The sequence below is a fragment of the Mobula birostris genome, chromosome 17, assembly GCF_030028105.1.
Source record: "Mobula birostris isolate sMobBir1 chromosome 17, sMobBir1.hap1, whole genome shotgun sequence".
NCBI lineage: Eukaryota > Metazoa > Chordata > Chondrichthyes > Myliobatiformes > Myliobatidae > Mobula > Mobula birostris.
This window is the reverse complement of record NC_092386.1, coordinates 56,313,019-56,332,659: the sequence shown is the minus strand read 5'-3', so window position 1 is coordinate 56,332,659 and position 19,641 is coordinate 56,313,019. Positions and strand designations below refer to the sequence as shown.

The window sequence follows — 19,641 nt, the reverse complement described above, 5'->3', positions numbered from 1 at the left end:
GCTCCTCCACCCTGAGTGGCCTCAACGTGACAAAAGAGGAAGCCATGGACTGACATGTTAGAACGGGAATGGGAGTCAGAGTTAAAATGGTTGGCCACCGAGAAATTCCGCTTGTGGCAGATAGAGTGGTGGTGCTCGACAGAGCAGTCCCTGGATTTGCGACCGGTCTCACCAATGTGGTGGAGGCTGCATTGAGAGCACCAGATACAATAGACAACCCCAACAGAATCTCAGGCGAATTGTTGCCTCACCTGGAAGGACTGTTTAGGGCCCTGATTGGAGGTGAGGGTAGAGGTAAATGGGCAGATGTAGCAATTTGGCTGCTTAAAGGGATACATATCAGGAGGGAGATTAGTGGGGAGGGATGAATGGACAAAGGGAGTCCTGGAGGGAGTGATCCCTGCGGGAAGTGGGGAGGGGAGGGGGTAGGTAAAAAAGAGGGTAGTATCTCTTTTGGTAGAAATTGTGAAGAATGATGTGTGGATGTCGAGGCTCATGGGGTGGTAGGTTAGGACAAGAGGAAGTCAATCCCTGTTAAAGTGGCAGGAAGATAGTATGAGCGTGGATGTCTCGGAAAATGGAAGAGATGCGGGTGAGGGTAGCATCAATGGAGGAAGAAGGGAAATCCCAGTCTTTGAAGATGAAGGGTTGGAAAGGATGTCTTGGAAAGGAAAGCGTCATCCTGGGAACAGATGTGGCAGAAATAAAGGAACTGAGAAAAGGGAATAGAATTGTTATAGGAGACAGGATAGGAAGAGGTATAGCCAAGATAGCCGTGGGAATCGGTAGGTTTATAAAAGATGTCAGTAGACAGTTTGGCTCCAAGATTGGATTAGATTAGATTCAACTTTATTGTCATTTTGCCGAGTACAGCTACAAAGCCAATGAAATGCATTTAACGTCTGACCAGAAATGCAAAGAATAGTGTTATTTACAAAATAACTGCGAATTAAAAAAGTGCTACAGCACACAAATATAAAAGTACTGAGACAGTAAAATATGGATGCAATACTGCTTAGCACTGTGATGAGAGGTTCAGCAGTGTCACAGCCTCAGGGAAGAAGCTCTTCCTGTGCCTGCTGGTACGGGAGCAGAGGCTCCTGTAGCGCCTACCGGATGGGAGAAGAGTAAAAAGTCCATGGTTAGGGTGAGATGCATCCCTGATAATGCTTTTCGCCCTGCCCAGGCAGCATTTATGGTAGATGTTCTCAATGGTGGGCAATTGAGTGCCGATAATCCGCTGGGCAGTTTTCACTACATGCTGGAGTGCTTTGCGGTCCGTTACAGGACAATTGCCATACCACACTGAGATGCAGTTGGTGAGTATGCTCTCAATGGTACAGCGGTAAAAGACCGTCAGTATCCTGGGACAGAGGTGAGCTTTCTTGATGTTCACCTCTGGAGACAGAGAAATTGAGAAAGGGGAGGGAGGTGTCAGAAATGGACCAAGTGAATTTAAGGGCAGGGTGGAAGATGGAGGCAGAGCTGATGAAATTGACAAGCCCAGCACAAGTGCGTGAAGCAGCATCAATGCAGTTGTCAATGTAGTGAGGAAGTGTTGGGGAGGATTACCGGGGAGGGCTTGGAACGTGGACTGTTCTACATAACCAAAAAAAAGGCAAGCATAGCTGGGTCCCATGTGGATCTCCATGACTACCCCTCGAGTCTGGAGAAAGTGGGAGGAACTTGTTGAGGGTGAGGACCAGTTTTGTCAGACGGAGGGTGACAGTGGAGGTGAACGGGATGGTTCATTTGTCGAGCTTTAAGGCCTTTAAGTAAGTCACACATTTGCACAGTATCAGTCCTGAAGAAGGGCCATGACTAGAAATGTCAACTATCCCTTTGCCTCTACAGATGCTGCTTAACCTGCTGACTTCCTCCAGCTTTGATTCTTTCACGTTTCAAAATGCTTTTCCACATAAACAGCTAATACAAGTATTGTCTACATCCAACTAATTGTTGTTGTTTCGTATGGCATGGCCTGGGAGGGGCAGATGTGAGTCTGTTCACTCGGGAGCCGGGATTGGATTGTTCTTTGTCTGGTGTCTCATCCACAGCTGTTCCATCAAGGGTGACCCTGAGTTGGCATCGTTTAATGGAGTCTTTGAAGCACACAAGCCTCCACACAACGTCAACGTGTTAATCCAGGTCGTGGAGGATCCAACTAATTAATATCAGATTTTTGAACAGTTTAAAGAACCTTACAATGAAAAAATTCTCCCAACCACCCCCTCCATTTTCCAGCCATAAATTCAATATTTATGAATGTGGAAGCTGGATAGTAGAAAAATACCAGAATCTTATACAAGAATAGTCAGTATATGGGAACATTCATGTATATCCACAGAATTTCACTCAAGTTTAAATTTCTACCCATTATTCCTATCTTAAACATATTCCATTCAGTGCTGCTAAGACAATTCAGTTGCATTGAATTTTCTTTTCAAAAAACAGTATACCTTTGGATTTGCTCTACTTTTTTTACTGTAATATCTCCATTGTTTAAAGCCTTAACTAATGTATGAGCTCAAAAATGAACCTGCATTCAAACTATACTTTGTCACAATTTTCAATTTAATCTGCCAATGCCTTAGGCATATTAAGTTGGATCCAATGGCCTTTGTAGTACTTGTCAGGGATATAATAATCCATCATGCAATTACAGAATAAAAATAAATCATTTGTTATAGGTGCTTTAATTATTTCTGATATAACAGTTCCCTAGTAAGAGAAGATGGACTCTCGACCTCATGGTCTACCTCATTATGACCTCACACTTTGTAACCGTAATACTTTATTCTGCACTCTGTTACTGTATTACCTCAATCCACTATTGTAATGAATTAACCTGTATGAACAGTACCTCAGCTTTTCACTGTAATTCAGTCCTTGCGATAATAATTTTTTAATTTAATTAATAAATTCCATATCTGTTCTGCAGTGAGAATGAAATAGAAGGTAGACTTCCAAAGGCAAAGCTTATTGCTCTGTGCAAGAATGATTCCGTCCTCAAGTGGATGTGCACCTGCGATCATGTAATGTACCAGGCTCTGGTGGAAATCCTTATTCCGGATGTCCTCAGACCTATTCCTAGTAAGTACAGTTGCAAACAGCTTTTCTAAACTTTCAAACTATTTGTAAGTGTATAAAATTGCTAATAATGAATTATTGCTTTGTTGCATTTGTTCAACAGACATCCCTTGATTCAGATCAGTTTATTTTGTGTGTATAATACGCCCTGAAGAAGTCTGTATTTTCCATATTTGAAATTATCACAGCAATATGAGTTTAGCAGCAGGGGCACAATATCCTGCTTTCCATGTTTTGAAACAGAAAAAAAATAGCATAATCTCCCTATTAAGTATAAGCAAGAGTTGTGTCGGAAACTCTAGGAGAGTATTTTCTCTCTTAAAAAAAGCATGGTTAAGGAGATAAATGAGGTGTAGCGATAGGAAGTCACTATGGAAGTGAAAAACTTTAGGAAAGCGATTTTTTTTTTTAAATTCACATTGCAATACGGAACAAAAGGACATATTTTGAATAAGTTTGTTCCTTGCTGAAATTCTCACTATAATCTATAAACGTAGATAATCTTGTGAGAGAACATTGTATGCCAGATGCTTTTTGGCTTTACTTGATTATGCATTATGTGTTATTAACAAATTGCAGATTAGTTAGTTAGAAATTGCCTGCTGCCACCACAGGCAGCACAATTTCTGATGTACACTGTTCAAAGCCAATATCAGAGTTTTTTCATCTTTACACTCAAAATAGTAAATTATGTTTTTTAAACTGTTACTTGACGATTCCCAGTTAAGCTTGTCTCTTCTTCCACATAACAAAGCATTTATATTCACTAAAAACGATTTGATTTACACACTTAGAATACAAATAATTTGAATCCTATTCTTCAAAAAAATCTTAAAAATGCATTTGGGGGAGTTATGGAGCTGATGTACAATGTAGTGGGAAAGCTGTTGGAAAAGATTCTTAGAGATAGGGTCTATGGGCATTTAGAGAATCACGGTCTGATCAGGGACAGTCAGCATGGCTTTGTGAAGGGCAAATCATGTCCAACAAGCCTAATAGATTTCTTTGAGGAGGTGACCAGGCATATAGATGAGGGTAGTGCAGTGGATGTGATCTATATGGATTTTAGTAAGGCATTTGACAAGGTTCCACACGGTAGGCTTATTCAGAAAGTCAGAAGGCATGGGATCCAGGGAAGTTTGGCCAGGTGGATTCAGAATTGGCTTGCCTGCAGAAGGCAGAGGGTCGTGGTGGAGGGAGTACATTCGGATTGGAGGATTGTGACTAGTGGTGTCCCACAAGGATCGGTTCTGGGACCTCTACTTTTCGTGATTTTTATTAACGACTTGGATGTGGGGTAGAAGGGTGGGTTGGCAAGTTTGGCGACGACTCAAAGGTTGGTGATGTTGTAGATAGTGTGGAGGATTGTTGAAGATTGCAGAGAGACATTGATAGGTGCAAAAGTGGACTGAGAAGTGGCAAATGGAGTTCAACCCGGATAAGTGTGAGGTGGTACACTTTGGAAGGACAAACTCCAAGGCAGAGTACAAAGTAAATGGCAAGATACTTGGTAGTGTGGAGGAGCAGAGGGATCTTGGGGTACATGTCCACAGATCCTTGAAAGTTGCCTCATAGGTGAATAGGGTAGTTAAAGTTTATGGGATGTTAGCTTTCATAAGTCGAAGGATAGAGTTTAAGAGTCGCAATGTAATGGTGCAGCTCTATAAAACTCTGGTTAGGCCACACTTGCAGTACTGTGTCCAGTTCTGGTCGCCTCACTATAGGAAGGAAGTGGAAGCATTGGAAAGGGTACAGAGGAGATTTACCAGGATGCTGCCTGGTTTAGGAAGTGTGGATTATGATCAGAGATTAAGGGAGCTAGGGCCTTACTCTTTGGAGAGAAGGAGGATGAGAGGAGACATGATAGAGGTATACAAGATATTAAGAGGAATAGATAGACTGGATAGCCAGCACCTCTTCCCCAGGGCACCACTGCTCAATACAAGAGGACATGGCTTTATGGTAAGGGGTGGGAAGTTCAAGGGGGATATTAGAGGAAGAGAGAGTGGTTTGTGCATGGAATACACTGCCTGAGTCAGTGGAGGCAGGTACACTAGTGAAATTTAAGAGACTATTAGACAGGTATATGGAAGAATTTAAGTTGGGGGTTTATATGGGAGGCAGGGCTTGAGGTTCGGCACAACATTGTGGGCCGAAGGGCCTGTACTGTGCTGTACTATTCTATGTTCTTTGTTCTATGTTCTAATACCTACCATCATAATGCCCATAGCTGAGTAATCCTGAGTGAAGGCAGGAATGTTGCCTTATGCTCAGTAGAGTGCTGGCATGGACACCAGGGTCAGCCGTGAAATCTCCCAGCAGAACCAGTGTCAGATAAATTTGGTGCAAGTACAGTAGAACTATTAAATAAAGAGCAGATGGAGACTTCCATAAAAAGGGTTAGAGTTGTATTTATTGATAATTGATTTATTATTGTCACATGTACCAAGGAACAGTGATAAACTTCAGCTTTGCATGCCATCCGTACAAATTATTGCATCATATCAATGCATTGAGATAGTACGAGGAAAAAGCAATATCAGAATGCAAAATATAGTGTTATAGTCACAGGGAATATAGTTCTTAGTTACATTTACAGAAAATTACATGTTTAATATAATTATGAGAATTTGCAATGTTTGCAGTGTTTGTCTATTTTTGTTATTTTTTTATGTAGCTGAGCAATTTTGAACATTTGTGAGCATCACAGGCATCCACAAACATTCAGTGAAAATGGTAGTTTTGACATCTACTGAGCCTGCAGCCTGGCCTTACTAATATTTTCAGCATGCTGTCAGCACAACCTGACACTTGTGTATTGCTGATGAGCTAGAGGGCTACACGCTAGATCGTACTGGAAGAACTAGTGTCATTGTTAGCAGAAGATCTGCCCTGATATGGACACTATCACATTTCTGTGAATCTTATCAAATGAAATTATGGAACTGCAGCTTTTGCTTCTACGTTGTTTTTCTTGTACTTCATTTATGTTGACAGCGTGTAACCAAATTACTGATTAATCTGATTTCTGTCTATCGTTATGAACCTTGGAGACTTGCATTCACAATAAATAAAATATATTTTCTTTGTTACATAACTTTTTAATTGCTTTTTTAAGGATTGTGGGATAAGTACTTTCATCAACTTATATTCACTGTGCTGGCGATTTTAATCCAGCTATTTTATATTATATATTATCAGTTGACATTATCACTGCAGATTATTCTGCTTTTCAGTATTTATTTTTGGCATGTCATTTCAGTGCTACTTTTCTTCAGTGCATTCCCATTCCATTACTGCCACTGTTAGTGTATTCCTCGCTATCATTGGACCCCTCTGTGATGACATTCTTCAGATCTACAGGAAGAGCATTGTTGAGAATGCTGAAACCATTATTCTCCACAGCAGTTGTTTTTTTCAGCTGCCATATCCAATGTACTTCTCCCAAAATCAATCTCTCATGCCATCTGTAACACTGCATTTAAAACTCATCTGTTTATGTTGCAAACCTGCCCCAAAATTCTTTTCTATATTTTCTTGTGCACTTGTAACTTTGTAAATAAGTTTTCTTTACCAAATGTATCTTATACAACGGGTAATTGCAGTGATATAACGAGCATTTCAATTTGCATATTCAATCAAAATTATGGGTAGAATTTAGTTAAAAATAGCTTTTGTTACAACCTGTTGAGCTGTATTTACAAAGGTTAGTGGAGATATCCATCCAAAGAAACTCATACAGTTGGAAAAGGATTCAACATCTATTTTTAGTTCCTTGTTGTTGAAATCATTGCATGAGATTGCTGAAGTTTTTTCATACATAGATTGGTGAAAAGATGGTCAACTGTAATATGGTTATCTTTGCACAGGATCAGTGATGTTGGGCCATGCATAGACTGATCAAAAACATTATCTTTGTTAACATAGCTTATTGTTTGATGCTTCTGTAGTTAGTTCTGTCCATCCAAATAAAATCCAAGAAAAGACAATTGCATGATAGACTTCAACTCTGGGGGGAAACAAAACCTTGCTGTTAATCTATATAGCTTTAATTCATCTTTGTCATTGTTAGGTGCCTTGACACAAGCCATTCGCAATTTTGCAAAAAGCCTTGAAGGGTGGCTGACAAATGCCATGAACAATATTCCACAGCAAATGGTTCGCACCAAGGTGAGTTTAAACAAATTGTTCTAAACTAAATGACATATAATCCCAAAAGCTTTAACTATTCAGAGCTCTCTGAGACCCTCTGCAGAAGTCTAAATAATTTTCTTTTACATAGTTCATTATATGTAGAGTATTGATAAATTTGGATCTATTAATAAAAACCTAATTTGGGGCTAACTTATTTGCTTGCCCCAAACTATCTATATTCCAGGCAGTACAAGCCTAATCTATTTAATTGTTCATCCTCATTTAACCCTTGAAACCCTGGTAATGTTCTAGTGGATCTATTATCAGTAGATACTTTCTAAGATTTGGTATGTTGAATTGTACAGAGAACACAGCAGAAAGCTTGGTGTTCTTGTAACAGACTATTTCCTCTATTTTGCAGCCATCTAGATAAAGATACTGATACATTGTTAGATGATTTGGTGATTACCAGCTCTTAGCCTTCTACTGAATAGTCAGATTTTTCTGTCTTGGGTTCAGAATGAGAGGCATCACATATACGTGCATGAAAATACAGCTGCCACGCTTTGGCTTAGCTTCTTAACATTTTGTAATTTTTTGTTCCTGTCTACCTTACCTGCTATGGTATTTGTATTTATATCATTGGCAAACTTATTTTAAATGCTTTTTCTCCTGGTTTTCTATTAATACATTGAATAGTTGAAGATTTGTGCATCTTTTAGAAAGAGGAATGTTTGCTTATATTAGTTTCTGGCAAAGTGAGGACTGCAGATGGGGTTTTCAGGTCCCACTCGTGAGCAATAATGCTTTGACCTAAACGTCTTGGCATTGCAATGCACATCAAATAGCCAAAATCATGATAGTGGTGTAATGATGCTGGTAACCAATCATAAACAATGAACGTTGCGCAAGTACAAATGTGGCCAGGTAAAGAAATAGCAAAAATGATCAATGTTAAATTTAATGTATTTTCTAGGGTTTTCTTTTTAATTAGTTACCTCTGCCAGTTTAGCTAACACGAAATTCTTAAACATCTGTAAACTATGTCAGCATGTTTCAGCTTACAAATAAATGAGTGAAACACATATTTAATTTTTGGTGAGATGAGCGGAACATTGGAAAATTTTGTACTATACTCAAATGTAGATTTTAAATCTTGTGCAATGAATCCACTATATTTTATTGTGACCACTAAGCCTAGTTCTATCAACACACATAAAAGTTGCTGGTGAACGCAGCAGGCCAGACAGCATCTCTAGGAAGAGGTGCCCAATTCTATGTTCATATTTGTCAGCAAATCTAGGGATTCTTATTAGTTAGTTAATTTGTGTGAAACTCTAATTACTTAATAACCAATGGCTGTTGCATTCCAGAATCTCCCTAAGTGTTTTGATGCTTTGTCGGTCAGTTTCTTTCCCATTAATTCTGCATTGTCATTATGTCATATCATTATGTCTAGCTAGTTTTCATTACAAAAGAAAGAACTTGTTTTTATTTGTAGCTTTTCAGTCTTTGAGGAGCATCTTGAAGTGAACTGATTATTTTAATGAATGTATGATTTTCATGTTGTATAGTCCTGCAAAAACAAATGTTAAGGATATAAATTAATTTGTTTTGGTGTTGTCTGCGGATCTTCTTGCAGTGGAGGAATAATGGACAAATCAACAGAACTCACCAATCGTGTCAGGATTCTGTGATGCATTTTTTTAGATCCAACTGAGAACGGCAGATGACATGTAGTTTAATATTTTCCACTGACTTGATTATAAAGCGGCTGGACTTTAGATGACATTTATTTTTCTTCCTTGTTCAAAGCTTTGAAATAATTTGTTATGCATATGGATATTGCTTAATGTGATGTGTGTGTTTCTGATTAATAATTTTAGGTTCACTAGTGATAAACTTCAAATTCATATTGACTTACTTTACGCCAACTCTTGATGTGTGCGATGCATGAAGTCCTGAATATAGTGTGGTTGTAAACCAATTACTTTAATTTTCTTTGATTTCCAAGCTGAACATGTAAGAGACCAGTTCCAAATGAATGGAAATAATTCACTGATGTCTATTAGAGATTAGAATTATGTTGAATCAATTTACAAATGAGAATGAACAGAACATAATGACTCTGGGGACTCATTTTTCCTACTTCAGATTTCCTTTTAACCTAGTTTCATTATAATTTCCTACCCTAGTTTTTAACTAGAATCCAGTTTATAACTTAGTGAATGCTCCAGAGCACATAAAATGGTGCTACAGTCAGAGATCTTTTTAAAGCTCTGTAGGCTGTATGAGATTCAGAGGTAGGGTGGGTTTTCTCAACGTCTACAACAAAAGTGCACTAATAAGGATATAACAACCATATAGTTAAAAATGGGCTGTCTGGTAAAATTAGGTAGTACCAAGGAACTTAAAACACAAAAAAAAAATCAAAGTAGAAGCAAGCCTGTTGTAATTTAATGACCTAATAGTGTAACTTCCTTCCTATATATTTCTGTTTTCTGATAGGTTGGAGCTGTAAGTGCCTTTGCTCAGACACTGCGTAGATATACATCCCTCAATCATTTAGCTCAAGCTGCTCGAGCAGTGCTGCAAAACACATCTCAAATTAACCAGATGCTGAGTGACCTCAATCGTGTAGATTTTGCCAATGTCCAGGTAAGCCTCAGGGCTATAGTATTTTGTCAACTGAAGTTCATTCTGTTGAAATAGGTAAACAGAAAATGCTGAAAATATTCATTGTCAGGCAGACATTTGTGGAGAAAGATACAATATTAAGTTCTTAGATTGATGACCTATCCAGTTGAATATTTCCAACATTTTCATTATTTTTCTATCAATTGTGTTGACATTATGTGGTAATTAAAACTTTCTCACTTAACCTTTCCTTCAGTAACAATTTCAAAAACTACTCTTCCCCAACTGCTATTCTTCAAACTTTCTGCTTGAGTACATCCCAATACAAGGATCTTGCCTGGATTGGAGAGCGTGCCTTATGAGAACAGGTTGAGTGATGTTGGCCTTTTCTCCTTGTAGTGACAGAGGATGAGAGGTGACCTGATCGAGGTGTTTAAGATGATGAGAGGCATTGATAGTGTGGCTAGCCAGAGGCTTTTTACCAGGGCCAAAATGGTTAACATGAAGGGGCATAGTTTTAACGTGCTTGAAAGAAAGTACAGAGGGGATGTCAGGAGTGAGTTTTTCACACACGGAGTGGTAGGTGCGTGGAATGCACAGCCAGTGACAGTGGTGGAGGCGGATGAAATAAGGCCTTTTAAGAGACTCTTAGAAAAATAGAGGGCTATGTGGTAGGGTAATTCTGGGCAGTTTCTAGAGTAGGTTACATGGTTGGCACAACATTGTGGGCCGAAGGGCCTGTAATGTGCTGTAGATTGCTATGTTCTTTGTTGAATTCTACCAGATATGTTTTGGCTCTGCCCTTCAAAGTAACTAATGGCATCTTATGTATTTATAACAAGGATAATCCATTCCACCTCATCTTTTTCAATTTTTCAGTCTTTGATGTGTTTTACCATGGCCAGATTCTAATCATCTGATTAGCCTCTCCAGTAGTTTATCTTATGACCTAATGATCAAATTGTCCACACTGTTATCTCTATTATCACGCGTTATCTCTATTAATACCCCACACACTTTTAATTCATTTTTGGGATGTTGCATAGTATTTAAAATATATTTACTAGTGAACCCGCTAAGTTTAAAGGGAGCATGGTAAACAGAGCCCAGGTCAATTTAAAAAGAGTACAGGAAATGGGGTCCCCAGTAAGTTGAAAGGGAGGGTGGGAACCAAGGTCCCACTGAGAAGGAAGGGAACATTGAAACCGGGCTCCTGCTGAGTTGGAAGAGAGCATGGCAAGCATCACCTGGTGAGCCAAATGCCGAATCATTGCGATTTCTGTATACAGGGGTGCCTGGGTTACAGAAGATTTGACTTGCAGGAATCCAGCTTTCTGCAATTTCTGCCAGAGAATTCTAAATACATATAAAAATGTCTCTATGAAAACGAACCTGTCAGTTGTACATAATCATGGATATTTGTCACAGAGTCTTCAATGTTTAAAATAACATTAAGTAATTTATACTCAAAATGCCTGTACATACAAATATCCAATTGTTTAAAGTGTGGGTTGGTTAAAAAGAAATGCCTTGCTGGAAATTCATTGTCTCTGATCCCACTCTGGCTCCTTTATGACCATATCTGTGATGACTGGCTGCAAATGATTTTTGTTTATTATTTCCGTCACTTACTTGTTTTTCCCTTACTGAAAAATTGCTAATTTCCGAATTGTGAATAAATTTGTTTATAGCCAGTTCTCTGAAACTAAACTCTTACATAGCCTAAAGAGTGCCTGTACTCTGCTGAGGATTATCTGATCTGATTTTTATTGCATGTGGCTCACTGTCAAGTTTTCTTTGACAGCTTTACAGTGGTGCAGTGCTAGCCAGAGTGCACCAGAGCACGTCTGGTACATCTTTAAGAAAAAAGCCAAAATAAACAAGCTAATTAATTAGGTGCCGCCCAGGGTGATTTGAGTATCTCAGAAAGTGCTGATCTGCTGGGATTTTTACGCACAACAGACTCTGGAGTTTACAAAGAGTGGTGCCAAAAACAAAAAAACATCCAGCGAGTGGCTGTTCTGTGAGCGAAAACATTTTGTTAAATCCACTCGCTGGATGTTTTTTTGTTTTTGGCACCATTCTTTTTAAACTCCCAGAGTCTGTTGTGGGTAAAATTCCCAGGAGATCAGTAGTTTCTGAGATACTCAAGTCACCCTGGGTGGCACCTAATTAAATAGCTTGTTTATTTCGGGTTTTTTCTTAAAGATGTGCCGGACGCGCTCGGGTGCGCTCCAGCTAGCACTGCACCACTGCAGCTTTATTGTTCTTGTTCTACCACCTTATATCTTCTCAGAGCTTACTTGGTTGACAAGTCCATTTGTACTATTTACTTCTGAGGCATTTCTCATTGACCAAGTTTGTGTTGGAATGAGGATTATTTTTAACTAAATTGCTGACCCTACAAATCAACCTAATTTCCAATTGTTTAGATTAACTATATAAAAGAGCTACTGTAATGACAGCTGTTTCAGTGCTCCCTCTTGCAATAGTAGAGCTATGCCAGCTGCCAGTGAGAAGAGAGGCATTTTGTGTCAATAAAGTTCCAATTATGGACAGAATTACTTGACCTCTTGGTATTTGATTCATAACTTATGTGTTACAGTTCCATGGGTGGTTTGAAAGCATGTTCTCTATGTGTGCTATTTTGAAATGCAGACAAATGGAGATGATTATATTATGTTTATGACTTATAGTTTATAATTCATGCTTATAGATATGGAAAGGAATTAGGAGCCAAGGTATGAATCATCTGCCACTAGATATCCAGTCCCTTCTCAGCTTATATCTACAGTACTTATGTGACTGGTCCAGTTGTTCATCTGTTCAATCAAGATCACTAGGGTATTGAAGGTGGAGGATATAGTAGTGGGAATGCCAGTGAATGTATCTGATTGGTCTCACTTTTGTTGGAAATGACATTTGCCAAAAACTAATATGATATGAATGCTACTTGCCAGCTACTATGCCTAAATGTTGTCTCCATCTTGCTGCAGGCTTGGACTGTTTCATTTTGTAAATAGTTGCAGTTGGAACTGAATATTGTTCAATGAGCTGCACATGCACAAAATGCTGAAGGAATTCAGCAAGTCAGGCAGCATCTATGGAGCTCCTTTGTTCTCTGATCTTGTAATGGAGAGAAGGACATCAATGTAGAAGAGGCTAGATATAGCTGAGCCTAGGACACTGCTCTGAGGAGTGCCTGCAGATGTATTGTGGAGCTGTGATCATAGATATTCAGCAACTACCTTCAGTTTATGTGAGATGCAACTTCAACCTTTGAAGAATTTTCCCTTAATTCCCATTGCTTGGTTTTACCAATGCTCCATGACGCTACACTTGATTATATACTTTTGCCATGGTGTGAATTGTAGTAGGCCCCATTTCAGCTCAGGAACTTGGGTCTCTAATTTATGTTTTCGACAAGACTGCACTGAGGTCTGAAGCTAAATTGTCCTGGCGAAGTGTAAACTGAGGGTTAATGAATAGCAGGTGCTGTTTGACAACACTATCAATGACGACCTGCATCACTGTACTAATGACTAGGAGCAGACTGACGGGGAACTGATTAGCTTATTTGGATTTGGCCAGTGTTAGGTGGGTGGTACGTATATGGACAATTTTCCACATTGTCATTCAGATAGCAATATTGAAGCTGAACTGGAACAGCTCAATCCGATGCATGATTCTGTCTGGAGCACACGATGGATATTTTAAATTATTTCTGAACTCCAGTGCAATGTAGTGCAACTCTTCAAAGTAGAGTCAGATTTATTATCGCTGATTTATATGATATGAAATTCTGATGAGTGGTATTCTGAGCTAATAAAAAGGAGGAATATTTTCAGTATTCCCCAAAGGACATTGTACCTAATGAAATACTTTGAAGTCGAATAACATAGAGAACACAGAAGCCAGCTTGTCCACAGCAAGCTGTCACAAAAAACATGACTGGATAACATATTTTGGTAGTGTTAATTAGAAATAAATATTGGCTAAATATTGGGCATAACTCTTCTGTTATCATAAAAATCATCACAGGGTTCTTTCACTTGAAAGAGTAGACAGAGCCTTGGTGGAACATGCCATGTAAAAAGCAGCATCTTCAGCAGTACCACAATCCCTCACTATTGCACGGAAGCATCACAGGCTCTGCAATGGCACTTCAACTCTCAACTTCTCATTCAGAGGTGACAGTATTACCCACTGAGTCTCAGCTGTCACTAAGCAAAGACAGGAACAAACCTACGAATCTTGACTTTGCCATTGCCAACACAGTCTATGCCAATATCTTTCTTTGGTCCAGCCTTTGTCTCTTCCACCATGAATCCTCAAGATTGCAATTTTGGAGCCACAGAAAAGCTTGAACTGACAAGGGAAAGATCTATTTTTGTGACTGATGTGGGACCCATGACATGGATAGGATACAGGTGGTTTTGCTGAAGGAGTGTAAGCAGCTAGCAAGTTTGAAAAGCAGAATCACAAAGATAATATCTGAATCACATGCAAAAGGTCAATTAAGATGAAAATGATGAAAGGTAGCTTAAAGACAGGTTTTGGGAAATAGGTTTAAATTTATAGGGCATTGGCACCAGTGCTAGAGCGAGAGGAATTCCATTGTAACAGATTTTGACTGATCACATCACCTCTTCCATACCTGTAGAGTACTTGATAAGTTACCTTTTTTATTTTAATATCAAAACTGTTATTCGAATTGTCAACCAGGATAAAACAGTTAGCTGCTTCTTCTACCTCCCACATTAGCAAACCACTGGAAGATCTGAAGAATATGCTTCAGCTATAAACCAAGTTACTTTTAACACCATCTCTACCACTGAGAAGACTGAACTCGAGTATCATATAAACAACATTACCTTCAAGTTCCCAGATGAACACTTGAAAGTTAAACTTTAATTTGGGTGTTTACTGCCTCTCCTCCCAAGTTCTGATTTCCTTATTTAACACTACCATGAAGCACAATCATCATGAGGAACACAGTGATTCAAAAAAAACGATCTCTACCATCTGTGTGAGCATTAAACTAAGCCTTATAGCCACCTTATGTCTCATGTGCCGTGCATAATTTTGTGCACGAATAACCCTCAGTACTATGGAAACCACCTTTTTTTTTGACAACAAACCTGACATTTTTGGATTGCTGTGCTTATCCTTCATCCAGGAATACCGTAAAGCCCCACTAAACTGATCACTCATCTAGATTATAAATTATGTACGAATGCATATTTGTCGTGTATTGACAGGAGCAGGCTTCCTGGGTGTGTCAGTGTGATGACAACACAGTACAAAGACTGGAACATGACTTCAAGATGACTCTTCAGCAGCAGAGCACCCTTGAGCAGTGGGCAGCCTGGCTTGATAATGTGGTGACACAGGTATTGAAACCCTATGAAGGGAGCCCTAGCTTTCCCAAAGCTGCTCGTCAATTCCTGCTTAAATGGTCCTTTTACAGGTAGGTCTTTAATTAAAATTTTACGATAGATCTTAAATAGACTATAAGCCAACATTATCTGAGATAGTAGATTAAAACAGTCATGACCAGTTCCAAGAAAAGAATGCCAGATATACTATCTCTGTTCTCATCACATTAAGAACATAAGGAATAACAGCAGGAGTAAGCCTTTTATTCATTGTATCCTTTGATTTTCTTAATATCCGCAAATCAATTGATCTGTGTTTGCAATGGGCCACCACAGTCCTCCAGACTAGAAAATTCCAAAGATTCACCACCATCTGAATGAAATCATTTTCCTTAGCTCATTGCTAAATGGCTTGCCCCTTGTTCTCAAACTGCACTCTTAGTTCAATACTTCTTGGTCATGGAATCTTGTTCCCTACATCTAGTCCTTTAACAATTTTGTAAGTTTTGATGAGATCCACTCTAATTCTTCTAAACTCTAAAGAATGCAGGCCTAGCCTACCCAATCTGCCCTCATTCAATACATATGCCATCTTTGGAACCATTCAGAGAATTTTCATGCATCCCCTTTGTAGTAAATGCATTACATCCTTGATAAGGGTGCTAAAACTATATGATACTCCAGGTATCATCTCACCAAGGCCCCAGAAGATTTTCTTACAACTGTAATTAGTCTTTTTTTTAATGAAGACTAACATCCCATTTGTCTTCCTAACTACCTGCTGCAATTCAATAGTTCCATTTAACATCAAGAGTATGTATACAATATACAGAAATAAACTACAACAAATTCAGAGTGGATCACGTTATAGCACATTTGTTATTTTACTCGCAAGTGGAGATATACTTCCAGTCAAGTTACGTCTGGCAATATAGCTCTGATCTTCTGTTTCAACCAAAATACTTTCATACTTTTTTTTTTACAAAGAACTGTGATTATGTTGATACATTTCATAACATTACATTCCTCTGTTATCTTCATCCTTGATCACACACTTGATCTTTAAAAGCTCCATTCTGTTTCCCCTTTATATCAAATTATGTCCTCTGGCCATAAAACAAATTGCCTGTCATCAAAGAAAATGGTTTGTTCCCATATAACACAAATGCACTTGTAAGTTTTCTCAACCAAAGTGGCAAAGCACCTTAGGATTTCATAGATCCCACTTTGTTACATTACTTTTCACAAAAGTTACAAATCAAAAATAATTCAGGATTATAAATATATTTCCACGTGTTGTTTTTTTTACCAAGTTCTCGGATTCAGGAATTGGCAACACACTCTTCCCCCGCCCACCACCTCAAGAGAAAGAGAGAGGGCATGCAATCCAAGTACAGAGCCCCTGATAACTAACCCGCTGTTGCTGATGTTCTGTTTTCTCCCATGATGCTTCATTCGCTGGAACCAGCAAAGAATTGGCTTGTCCCCAGGGCCGTAAAGCCTCGGAACCCCAAAGGCACGCTCATCTTCTGGGCTGTATCTTTGCGATATCAAGAAATGGCCAGTTGATGAGCCCCGGGAGCAGGTCCCTTCACTGCAAAAAACCGAAGTTAGAGTGTAGCTGTAGGTCAGGGTCTTAGACAGAACCACATCCATCTTGAAAAGGGAAAAAGAGAGATATTAAAAGTAGAAATAAGCTGTTTCCACAGATGAGCTTAAAGAAGTTGCTGTCTAGCATCATCTTAGCTCCCCCCCACCATTGCAGACCTTCAGTGATTGTGTTCAAACCAGGTCATTTTGAATATCAAATCTACCCAATCTCTCACCTTATAATAAATACTCTGCTTTTCTGCATCTACCATGAAGCACAATCATCATGAGGAATATAGTGATTCCACATTATATTCTACCTGCCATGTTTCTTACCAGCTAGTTTCTTCATATTCCCTAAAATCTGCTCCATACACATAATCTCACTTAAATTAGTGTCATCAACAGGCATAGAAATATGAATTTTTGATCCCTTCATCCAAATTGTTGATAGGTTATGAATAGCTGGGGCCAAGCACTAGTTATGAGAAGGATTCACATGTTTTGTTTTCTTTCCAGTAACAGTAGTATACATGATAGTATTTCTAATTCCATGGCTTTTAATTACTTTCACCACCCTCCTGTGAGAGACTTTCATTAAAATCCAAATACAGTACATCCATTGATTTGCCCTCTCATCTAATCCAATTATAACTTCCCCTTGACCTTAGATTAGTCAAACATAATTTATTTTTTATAAATACGTGTAGCCATTACTTAATCCTGTATCTCTTTTCATCATTTCTAACCAATGGCAGGTTGGTAACTCCCTGTGTTTTTAAATAGTTGGTCATATTTCCCGTCTTCCAATCCACAAGAACAATCTAGAAGCTATAAAAGCATGGCAGTTAACAACTAGGGCATCCACTATCCCTGTAGGGATGTAGATCAGACCCTTTCGATTTATCAGCTTTCAGGCTCATTAACTTCAATAGTACTATCGATAATTGTTAATTGATATCGTTGCTACTTGCTTCAGTTCTTCATCCTCACCAGAGTTTTGATCCTCTAATATATGCAGTAGGTTTTGTGTATCTTCTGTGAGGTCAGGTAAAACAAATAATTGCTTAAATCGGGGTTCCCAGCCTTTTTTATACGCCATGGACCAATACTGTTGGCACCAATGTGTTGGCGCGTGGCCGAGTAGTTAAGGCGTTTGTCTAGTGATCTGAAGGTCGCTAGTTCGAGCCTTGGCTGAGGCAGCGTGTTGTGTCCTTGAGCAAGGCACTTAACCACACATTGCTCTGCGACAACACCGGTGCCAAGCTGTATGGGTCCTAATGCCCTTTCCTTGGACAACATCGGTGGAGAGGGGAGACTTGCAGCATAGGCAACTGTCGGTCTTCCATACAACCTTGCCCAGGCCTGCGCCCTGGAAACCTTCCAAGGCGCAAATCCCTGGTCTCATGAGACTAACGGGTGCCTATCAATCAAAAGGACCAATACTATTAAGCAAAGGGTCCATGGAACCCCTGGTTTAACTCCTTTGCTATTTCCTTATTTCCCTTTCTAAATTATTATACCTATGAATCCAGTGTTCCTATTTGTCCTTGTAGTCTTTTCCCTTTTATGGACTACTAAAAGTTCTAACAGTTTTCCTGACAGCTCTGAAACCCTTTAAGAAACATTTAAGCAGACACCTGAATGGGTAAGACAACGAAGGATACATACCTAATGCAGGCAACACACACAAAATGCTGGTGGAACGCAGCAGGCCGGGCAGCATCTATAGGAAGAAGTACAGTCGACGTTTCAGGCCGAGACCCTTCGTCAGGACTCACTGAAAGAAGAGATAGTAAGAGATTTGAAAGTGGGAGGGGCAGGGGGAGATCCAAAATGATAGGAGAAGACAGGAGGGGGAGGAATGAAGCTAAGAGCTGGAAAGTTGATTGGCAAAAGGGATGCAGGCTGGAGAAGGGAGAGGATCATGGGACAGGAGGCCTGGGGAGAAAGAAAGGGGGAGGGGAGCACCAGAGGAAGATGCAGAGCAGGCAAGGAGTTATTGTGAGAGGGACAGAGAGAGAAAAAAGAGGGGGAAAAAAGTGGGGGGAATAATAAATAAATAAGGGATGGGGTAAGAAGGGGAGGAGGGGCATTAACGGAAGTTAGAGAAGTCAATTTTCATGCCATCAGGTTGAAGGCTACCCAGGCAGAATATAAGGTGTTGTTCCTCCAACCTGAGTGTGGCTTCATCTTTACAGTAGAGGAGGCCATGGATTGACATATCAGAATGGGAATGGGACATGGAATTAAAATGTGTGGTCACTGGGAGATCCTGCTTTCTCTGGTGGACAGAGCGTAGGTGTTCAGCGAAACGGTCCCTTACTCTGCGTCGGGCAGGTCTCACCAATATACAGAAGGCTGCACCGGGAGTACCGGACGCAGTTTATCACACCAGCTGACCCACAGGTGAAGCATCATTAATGCCCCTCCTCCCCTTCTTACCCCATCCCTTATTTATTTATTATCCCCCCCCTCTTTTTTTCTCTCTCTGTCCCCCTCACAATAACTCTTTGCCTGCTCTCCATCTTCCTCTGGTGCTCCCTTCCCCCTTTCTTTCTCCCCAGGCCTCCTGTCTCATGACCCTCTCCCTTCTCCAACCCTGTATCCCTTTTGCTAATCAACTGTCCAGCTCTTAGCTCCATCCCTCCCACTCCTGTCTTCTCCTATCATTTTGGATCTCCCCCTGCCCCTCCCACTTTCAAATCTCTTACTATCTCTTCTTTCAGTTAGTCCTGACGAAGGGTCTTGGCCCGAAACATTGACTGTACCTCTTCCTATAGATGCTGCCTGGCCAGCTGCGTTCCAGCAG

At 39.7% G+C, this 19,641-nt stretch overlaps 1 protein-coding gene across 8 annotated transcripts in view; it reads left to right on the top strand.

Moving 5' to 3' along the window:
• The window catches only part of LOC140211695 (transcription factor RFX3-like), a 329,720-nt gene that overhangs the window by 287,729 nt on the left and 22,350 nt on the right, over positions 1 to 19,641 (top strand). For 7 of the 8 annotated variants that reach the window (XM_072281765.1, XM_072281764.1, XM_072281762.1 and 4 more), the window contains 4 exons: positions 2,942 to 3,093; positions 7,163 to 7,260; positions 9,733 to 9,882; positions 15,123 to 15,331. In XM_072281765.1, the coding sequence (XP_072137866.1) occupies positions 2,942 to 3,093; positions 7,163 to 7,260; positions 9,733 to 9,882; positions 15,123 to 15,331 (609 nt within the window). The remainder of the gene's footprint in view (positions 1 to 2,941; positions 3,094 to 7,162; positions 7,261 to 9,732; positions 9,883 to 15,122; positions 15,332 to 19,641) is intronic. The other variant, XM_072281763.1, reaches the window with a different exon arrangement.